Source organism: Macaca thibetana, chromosome 9 (assembly GCF_024542745.1).
Source record: "Macaca thibetana thibetana isolate TM-01 chromosome 9, ASM2454274v1, whole genome shotgun sequence".
In the NCBI taxonomy this organism is placed as follows: domain Eukaryota; kingdom Metazoa; phylum Chordata; class Mammalia; order Primates; family Cercopithecidae; genus Macaca; species Macaca thibetana.
This window is the reverse complement of record NC_065586.1, coordinates 7942977-7952084: the sequence shown is the minus strand read 5'-3', so window position 1 is coordinate 7952084 and position 9108 is coordinate 7942977. Positions and strand designations below refer to the sequence as shown.

The window sequence follows — 9108 nt, the reverse complement described above, 5'->3', positions numbered from 1 at the left end:
TGACTTGAGTGGCAACAGTGAGGGATTAGAAGGGGGGAGGGGAGGGGAGGAGGAGACTGGCTCTAACTCATTCCCCGAGTACGCTCAGTGTAGACGGACAGAAAGAATTCGGTCTTCACTCCAGGGACCCAACTTTTCCTTTCGCTCCGCCCGGAGCCCTACTTACTCTGGCTCCCGGCGTTTCTCCCCCAGTCGAGGAAACCAGCCCTCAGTCTGCACCGACCCCAACCCCGGCCTCTGGTCGGGACTCCACGGCGACCTTTCCCGGCTCGCGGGTCTCCAGGCCACGCTCTGCGCAATGGGCACCCCGGCGCGGAGGGCACACGGCTGCAAGGCGCCCCAGAGAGGGGGGGCGGGGCGAGAAGGGGCGGGGCACCGAGGGGCCAATCAGCGAGCTAGGCTGCGAACTAGCCGCGATTGGCCCGCCCCGCGGGCTCCAACCTGCACGGCCCGCTCGGTCCTTTGAGCCACTGCATCCCCTAGTGGCGCCTGGGTGGCTGCAGCCGCCGGCCCGAAAATGCTGCTCGGGCGATCAGGGGTCAGGCGGGAAAAGAAGACTCCAAATCCACTCTCTGCTCGCCCCCAGGGCAATGCTGCGAGGAGAGGGCGTGGGTTCCCCCGCAGGCTATCCCACCGATGGGGCTGAGACCTTAATTTGGGGTTTTATTTGGAGACATTGTTCCCTCTTCGCTCCTCTACCCCATAAAATTCCCTACAAATGCAAAAATTCGAGATAGAAGAAGCCGTCCCTGAAAGTAAGTTCTGAAGGATTCCTTTCATGCGGTGAAGGAACATCAATATTCAGCTTCAACTTGGTGTGTGAGGGTTGTCGTGTTTTAAAACACTATCTCTGTAGAAAGATTAGTGAAATGTATTGGAAGAAGTAATGGAAACGTAGCTCTTCCTGGTCTTGCGTTTGGATCTTCTTTGGAGTCCTCACCTTCTTGAATCTGATGTTTGTTTGAAATCAGGGCTGAATTTCCATATATAGGACAGAAAGAAAGAACCCTAATTTTTTTTAAAGAAAGCTCTCCCCCCACGATTCTCCTGAGCCCACTTGGTCTCCCGTTATTAGGCGGCCCAGTTAAGAGGCATCGATTTTCCTTTCATTCTCTGACCACTCGTCTCTCCTGGGCCAGCCAAGCTGCCCGCATCTTCTCCTGCTCACAGTGCTCTCTAAACCTTTTAATTATTTAGTTGCTGTCTAACATTCACCGGAAACCTCTCCATAAACAAGGAGAAACGAACGCACATGCATTTTTTGCTAAGAAGCCCGGGATTAAGATGAAGGATAGAAGCTGAAAGAAAAAATGAAAAATGTTTCTCCGCCCGTCAATCGGGGGGTGGATGCGCCACGCAGCGTGAGCCCAGCTTACAGCCACGCGTAAAACCAAGAGCAGCCCTGGGTCCTGCGCGCGGAGACCTCAGAGCCGAAGAGAGAAGTCTCCGCGACAGAAACGCTGCGGATGCCAGGTCTTGAAAATGCTAACTTCTGAGGCTAAGAATTATTTTAAAGACAAAAAGAAAAGAGTGGTGAGGAGGCCTTCCGGTGCGGAGGCGCCTCTCCGCTAATTTTGGATGGGGAAATTGGGATTATTCGTTTAAATTCAGTTGCCTGCACCAAGTCGGACTGGCCGGGGATGGAGAACAGCAACCCCCACCTTTAGAAAAATAAAAAATCTCCGAAGGCCCTTCTTGGTCTGGGTGGTTTGAGGCTGGCAGAGAGGGGTGGGGGGCCTGGGGCTAGATGCCCCGGGTAATGGAGCCAGCCGGTAGGGGGTATTTAACATTTAATTCCCAGCCGGTCCGCCCCTGTTCCCGGACTGACAGTGGGTAATTGGGAGAGAGGACGTTGCTCTTTTGATGGCCCGCGCCGGCCAGTCTCGCCGACGCCACACTGGGTTTGACGTCACGGGCCCAGCCCTGGAGCCCGGAGCACAGGGCAGCGGGGGAGGGAAAAGGATGGGAGGGGGATACCGAGGAGGGAGGGCCGAGGTCGGCACCGGGACCCACGGGGAAGGAAGGGGGAAGGGATCAAGGTTGGAGAGGCTGCGGCGCGTGGCCTGAGGCGGAGAGTCGGGCTGCGGGGGTCCGGGCCAGGCCCGGCGCCGGCATGACCCGCCTCGCCAGCAAGAGCAGGCCGGGCTTCCTCCTCCCTTGGCGGGCGGGGGAGGGGAAGGGGGCTCACGGCCGGGGGGAAGGGGGAAAAGGTGGTCCTGATTCTCCCTGTGCCACAGCCACAAAGCTGATCCTGGCCTCCTGTGGAGGAGCCTGAGCGCCTTCCCGCAGACCTGACGCGACCCCTCCCCAGGTACCTGGGCCTCGGCCTGGTCTAGCGAGTCCCCTTCCTCCCAAGGAGCAGCCAGCGGAGCTCGGGTGGAGGAAAGCGAGGAGGCGACCAGGAGGCTGCCGCCGCCGCCGCCGCTGCAGGGCCCGGGGCTTCTGTAGGGCACAAGGCCTCCCTCACCAGGGTAAGGGACTGGCGATCAACCTGGACGCCTAGGACCCTGGGAGCAAGCATCCCGCAATCGAGCAGGCGACGGCGCGGCCACCGCCTGGAGAGGAGCCGGGGCCCGAGGCGGCGTGCGGGGCGGTGGCAGCCGGCTTGGCCTACCCGAAACCCCAGGCCTGGAAGCGGCTGCTTTAGGCGTCAAGTTGAGCCGGGTATGTGTGTCCTCTTGGGGAAAAGGTGAGAAATGGAGCCGGAGTTTCTCCGCTCAGTAGGGGTTAAGCTGGGACCCACACACACCCCTAAACACATGCCCACGTGCAAGTCCCTCCCACCCGCCCTCCCAGGGGCGAAGAGACCCTGTCCCGGTGGAAGTGGGGAAACCCAGTCGGGTACAGAAAGCAGAGGCCATGGCGCAGAGAGGAGTCGCGGCTTTCCGGGGCTCAACCCTAGGGCTACGGACCCAGGGTGCGGAGATGCTCGCGCCACCCACCCGAGCCAGGCAACCGATGCTTCCAGGCGAGCTCCGCGGGGCCGAGGTGCCTGGAGAACCGGCCCCGGGCGCCCGCGCGCTGCCCGACCTGGGTAACCGGCAAAGTGGAGCCCCGGGGTCGAAGTCCTAAAGTTACTAATCCCGCGCAGGGGGAGACAGCGTGCCTCGGGCCGCCCGGAGCGGTCATTTGAGCGTGTTTACTTAAAGACTTTGCAAGCAGAGCGCGCGCGAAATCGTCGGATTTCCAGCAAGGCAGCAAATATTTGCAGGCAGGAGAAAGAAGCGGAGCCGAGCCGCGCCGCCGCGTCCCTCCCCCCTGAGCCCCGGCGCCGGCCTGGGCGGACCCGGCCGCGCAGTTAAAGACAGAAAAGAAACCGGGAATCTGCGAGGCTTGGGGGGCGGGGAGCGACACGAAAGGCCAGAAACTGCAGCACGGCCCGAGGCCCTGGCGAGCCGGGCCTGGGGGAGGAGAAGTCCCTTCCCATTCCAGCTCGATCAATCTTGCTGGGCTGCGATCGGTCAATAAAAACAGTGTGAAGCGGCCGCTGTCGCTGAGTCTGAGGAGGAAGTGGAGGCCAAAGGTGTCGAGGCCGGCGCCAGCGCCCAGCACCAGCCAGGTCCGCGGCCCCGCGGTCTGCACGCCGTAGGCCGGGGGCCAGAGCTTTGCCGGGAGCAGAGCACCGCCCGGCGGGGCCTTTAATTGGGTGTCTCCATTTTAATAGAGGCCATTGTTCGAGCAATTAGCGAAAGACAATAACCGCCCAGAGGCGTTTAATTCGATTCCCTGCGCCGGCCGCAGTCCGCACCGGGGCGCTCTGGAAGAGTGGCCGAGGCTGCGCGGAAGGGAGGGTCCGCTTGGGGAGGCGCCGGCTCCTTTCCTTGCTCGCTTTGCCTTCAGTGTGGGAACTGGAAAGGGCGACTGGGGCAAGATGAAAGCGGGGCGAGGGCGAGCTGAGCCAGGCCAGGGCGGGAAACCAGTCCCCGGCCTCGCCAGCCCACGCCGGGCGCCCCCGGGACCGCAGCGCCTTTCGCTGCGCGCGTCCAGCTGTGGCCGCCGCGCAGGTCCCCAGCGCCTGTTCAAAGGAGAGAAGCCGGGGGACGGGGTCGTGAAAACTGGCCTCCTTCCTCCTTAGCCCCGGGTCCCCATTTCGGTCACCCGAACCATGTCCAAATTTCCTTCCCTATGGTGGGAGGAGGGGCAAAGGAGAGAGCCCGGATAGTAGCGCGCGCACACCTCCCTCTCCAACCCAGCCAGTCTCACTGTCCCCTCCTCCGCCTCGGCCCCTGGATTAGGTTACCCTGGCCGAGCGAGGGTTTTTACTGGATAGGACTATAGCACAGGTAAAGCTGTATAAACAGCTCGCCGGCTGCCGGGCGGGAGGGTTATGCCGGGGACACGGCTCCAGGCGCCACCGCTGGCCCCGGCTGAGCGGGCCACACCGCGGGGAGCTCGCTGCGGCACGGCGCCCCGGACCGCTCAGGTTAAATACATATTATCTCTGCATCTGCCACCCGGGCCCCCTTTTTCTTTCCCTGGCGAGCTGAAATGCGGAGAGCAGGGAGCAAGATCTAAACCGGAGAAGAAAGCAGCCAGGCAGTGGGCAATGCTGGTTGAGGATCCCGGCCCAGCAAGGCTGGCTCTTCTCAAACAAAACCCAGCGAGCAGGGAACTTGGGGGAAAGCCGAGAAAGAGGGACCCTGAAACTCACTGGCAAAGGGAAGATGATGGAGGCGGGTGCGTCCAAGGGGCAACTCTCCCCGCGGCCCCCACGCCCACGCGCCCCGGGCCCGGAGTCTACCTTCCCTGTGAAATGAGCCATCGTTTTGGGGGTGGTATGTGATTTGATTTGCCCTTTTTTCTTTTCCTTCATTTCTTTTTTCTTTTTTTCTTTTTTCTTTTTTCTTTTTTTTTTTTTCCTGTTTGTTTGTTTTGCTTATTCATCTACCACCGTTTAAAACTCGGAAGGAAACCCGCCCAGGCCAGGAGGAGCCGCGAGTGGTGGGGAGAGTCAAAAAAGAGGAGATGCGCTGGGAGATTACCCCCGCCCCCGCACTCCGCCCCCAGCCCAGCCCCGGCCTCCACTTCGAGGGATCCTGAGCCTCCCACAGCCACTACCACCTTTTCCCCGGTTGAGAAAACCCCTGATTGTAGCGAGATAACAATTGGGTAGGTAGGGGTGCAGCGGAAAGGGGGAGACGGGAAGGGAGAAGGCAGGGGATTTCTGCTTTCGGGTTTAACAATGCACACTTGAGGCGGGCGGCAGTTGGGGGGAGCCCTGGGTTGGGTGGGAGAGGAAGACCTCTTCTTGAGGGTGAGTGGAAAGGAATTGGAGTCACCCTGGAGGAAAAGTGCCCTTTTCAGCTCTCTCCCTCCCTCCTGGCCTTGGCAGGTGGGGGGACAGGTGGATGCCGCCGGAGAAAAAGAAGGGATGGAGGCAGCCCAGCCGGCGGCCCTGGGTCTCCAGGGTAAGCCGGGACCGCTTACCCTGCCCTCGGCATCAGTGACTCTTAGGAGCTTGCTACTTCTAGACCCGGCCTCTCCTCCCTCCCAGGGCACCCCTTAGCCTCACCGCTATAGCACCCAGGACTCCAGCCCCTGCACCTAGGAAAGGCTCCAGCCTGGCAGAAATTCACCCATTTCAAGGCTTGGCCCACCAGGCCTTAGCATTGCCGGGTGAGGTGAGGTGCACGCGGTTCTCAGGACGGCCAGTCGGAGTCACCTGCTCCACTCCCCCCGCCTGGACACCCACCTCCTCACAGCCACCCAGCTCCTGAGGCCCCTGGCCAACTACAGCCCCAGCCCCCAGCGCTGGCCTCAACCGAGTCTCCTCCGTCTGCTTCAGTTTGGCCTTTTTGGAGGAGAAGGAGGGCTTTATCTGGGGACTATTGTGTTTTGACTCCTTTATATTAGCCAAGGAACTGGAGTGTGATTGTAGCGGGACGATCTGGCAGGCTGAGTGTTCACAGCAGGGGTAGGAAAAGAGGGGGAGGGGGACTCCGTTCAGATCCTGGAGACAGTAGAGGCGCACTTTTAAAAGCACAAGCCGTTCGTGTCTTCCTTTGGACGTGCTAGAGACCCCCTGGTAAAAAATCCATGTTTGTGCCTGGCTCAGAGGTGCAAAGGAGGAGGTTTGGCGTGCGCACCCTTCTCCCGGCCTGTCTTGGTCCCGGGCTGCCCCCTACCCACAGCCTCTCCCTCCCGGCAGCTCAGCTGTAGGCTGCCTTCCATCTCGCGGACCCCAAGCAATTTGTTATATAAAACAAAACAGCAACCAGACGCATGTGCCTGTTCTTCACTAGCGCCAGCAGTCCAGCAGCGACGGACACCCGGCGGACCTCAGCCGGGACGCCTCGGGCAGCTGCTTCTTGCTCACTGCCGCACCCACCTCTGCACCCCAGCTCCGGTCAGCCCAGCAGCCAAAGCAAAAAGGAGATTCCTCAGTTTCCTCCCTTGGAGGCTGCAAAGCCTCTCTCTGGTTATTCCAACCATTAAGAAAAAAAGAGGTGATGGGAAAGATTTGGTCTGCACACAAAGACATACTAGGAGAAGAGTGCACATTTATGTATAAAATAGCCCAGGCACCAAGAATGAGACATTACTTCAGTACCGCCTAGAAATAGTTAAAAATAACTGAATGCTAGAGGACAGAAGTGGTTTTGGGATCTGCCCCACACACCTTATCAGGATCCCTAATTCTCTGCCATCTCCTGTGGTTCCAGGACACAAACTGCTGTAACCTCCAGAAGAGGGCTTCTCAGCCACCTGGCTCCCACGTACCTGCCGGTTCCCCAGGCACACTGTGTCCCGGGGCAGCTGGAAACCCTAACAGAAAACCCCTACCGAAGAATGCTCAGGAGTTCCCACTCCCATCCCTTCTCTGCACCCCTGACTGTCCCCACCTCATTTATCTTTTGCAAGAAGGCAGGTTGCAAATGTCAAATAAAGAAAAATGCAGCTTGCCAGGTCTCCTCGCTTTTGGTGGGGACAGAACAGCCCCAGTGCTGGGGCTGGCAGAGACCTCGTGCAGAGTGGAGGATGGGCCCGTGGATTGCAGCCACTCCGCATTTTCTAAGCCCTGCGGCTTCTTGGGCCAGGGACTTTGGGCTTTAGGAGGCAGCTGGCTGGAAGCTGCAAGCAGAGCCTCCTGCTTGATCCCACCCAGAGACTCCATAATCAGACCCCCCATGCGACCAGACACCCGATGGGGTCTTGGTCTGAACTGACACCACACCCCGACTGGGTTCAAATGGGTAGAAAACAATTTCATTCTTCTGAACGGCACAAATAGGTCATGGTAAGCCCCTCACACACACACACACACACACACACACACACACACACACACACACACACACACAGACTACCAGCCATGTGGGCCCCCAAGCATCTCATTTACAGATGCCTGGATGGACTCAACATGACTGGCTAGCCCCCAGCCCACCCATGGTCACTACCACTACCTTCCCTGCAGCGGCCGGTAAGCAGAGGAGACTTCGGAAATGCTGCTTCATCACGTATCCCTTTAAAGTTCTTAATGTCCCATCTGCGACCCCAGCATCCTGGTGAGCATGGACAATGGGGAGGAGAGAAGGACCAGGAAATATGGGAACCAAGCCGAGGGAGATGCTGCGCCACTGGACTCCCTTTCCTCCCTGCCCTTGTCAGAATCACCCATGTCACTTTCCTCAGGCACCCTGTCGGTATCCCAGAGAAAGAAAAGGGGTGTATAATAGCAGCTGTCCTGCCCAGACTCACTTCACTTCTTTGACATTTTAACATTATCTGTCTTCAGGGGGCAACTGCCTTTGAATGACTTTTTGGAGGTCTGTTGTTCTGATGCCCGAGGAGTTAAGTCCAAATCCTTTCCTCTCTGCTCCTTCCGCTTCGGATGCCCCTGGGCAACCTCTGGGGAGGCTGCGGTTTTCTCACCCACCTCAGGGTGCTCCTGGAAGCAAAGAAGCCTCCCAGCCCCTAGCTTCCCCGGGGAATGCCAGATGCTGACACATCTGGGTTCCAACTTTATCTTACAGCGCACAGCTGTTTATTTAATTGTATGCAGAGACAATGAGCCTCAACACACGCTTTAAAACAGAGGAAAATAAACACGAAATTGACACTGAAGCCACCTTTAGGAGAAGGCTCCTGGGCACAGGGGTTGTTTTCCCCAATCCTCTGCCCTCCTTGCAGTGGGAAACGTGTCTCCGGCCCTTTCCAAGCGTTCTCAAGGGCTCTCATTCTTCCGCTGGGTTTTTCTTCACATCCCTACTTCTACCAGCTCTTTCCCGCAAACGAGGACATCCACACACTCACACACCGTGCCCGCCCAAGGTCACCACAGAAACCCAGAGATTTCCAGGGACCAAAAAGAACAATAAGAACTGGGTTCTAGTTTAGTTTCTTCCAGAGGCAATCTGCCCTTTGGAGAGGAGGCCTCCTCCTAATTCTCTCCACGTGGAGCGGGGAGAGGGCGTGCGGAGTTAGAGAGGGAAGAGAGTGATATTCACTGACCTGGGCAGCTCGCTCCCGAGGGCCAGCTGTTTTTTATTTTTTTTTTTTCCTGACTCGCCCGGAGATCTGAAGGCAGAAATGACAGGCAGAGTTCGCCACTGTGGCCGCCGCTGCCGTCCTGGTCGCTGGAACTGCTCACCGCATCTCGGGCGGGCTTCCAGCGAGAGGTAAAACCTGGGCGCTGTGCGTTCTTCCTGGGAGCCCCCTCCCCTCCGCCTTCTCCTGCTCACTGTAGAGAGCGGAGCTCTTCCGGGTTGCGAAGAGGGAAAGGGAGGGAGGGAAGGAGAAAGAGCGAGGGAATGAATTTCACCCCCTTTTGCAAACAGGCAAACCGCACATCAGGGTGTGTGAAACTGACAGAGCTGGGGGGGGTGGGGAAAGGCGGCCTGAAATGTGACCGGCACCTGGCGCCTGCACAGCCCGCTGTCTTCTGGTAGGGTTGGAATTAACACTATACATGTCGTCAGAAGTGTGGACTAGGTCATTACCGTAGGCATAAACCTATGCATGGCATTTTCCTTCCACTTTTGGGAGCAGTGGGGATCCAGGGGGAGCTTGTCTTGGTCCGGCCAGTGGCATCCATTAGCAGGGCGAAGGAGCTAGGGTCTCTGCCCTCCAGGGCTCTCCCTCTCCCTTCCGACTATTTCTCCTGTTTCT

The 9108-nt window shown here is 58.6% G+C and overlaps 1 protein-coding gene, 1 long non-coding RNA gene and 1 pseudogene across 3 annotated transcripts; all 3 read left to right on the top strand.

The window, feature by feature from the left end:
* The first annotated feature begins 495 nt into the window (after positions 1-495).
* LOC126962936 (uncharacterized) lies at positions 496-1691 on the top strand. Its single transcript, XR_007728868.1, has 2 exons — positions 496-815; positions 1198-1691. It is a non-coding gene; the product is annotated as an uncharacterized LOC126962936 (long non-coding RNA).
* Positions 1692-2113: 422 nt separating this feature from the next.
* On the top strand, positions 2114-7012 carry LOC126962193 (uncharacterized). Its single transcript, XM_050803102.1, has 4 exons — positions 2114-2160; positions 2357-2689; positions 4909-5109; positions 5333-7012. The coding sequence occupies exons 1-4, from the start codon at positions 2114-2116 to the stop codon at positions 5445-5447; spliced, it is 696 nt and encodes a 231-aa protein (XP_050659059.1). The 3' UTR covers positions 5448-7012.
* LOC126962933 (serine/threonine-protein kinase PAK 4-like) lies at positions 2684-3483 on the top strand (annotated as a pseudogene). The gene has a single exon (XR_007728865.1). The product of XR_007728865.1 is annotated as a serine/threonine-protein kinase PAK 4-like (transcript).
* Positions 7013-9108: the final 2096 nt, after the last annotated feature.

Bases quoted from the DNA above. Each gene is read 5' to 3' on its own strand.
- LOC126962193 (XM_050803102.1), top strand. From the start codon at position 2,114: ATGACCCGCCTCGCCAGCAAGAGCAGGCCGGGCTTCCTCCTCCCTTG. The intron at 2,690-4,908 runs GTGAGAAATGGA...AAAACTCGGAAG, and splicing joins TGTGTCCTCTTGGGGAAAAG to GAAACCCGCCCAGGCCAGGA. The intron at 5,110-5,332 runs GTAGGTAGGGGT...TGGCCTTGGCAG, and splicing joins TGTAGCGAGATAACAATTGG to GTGGGGGGACAGGTGGATGC.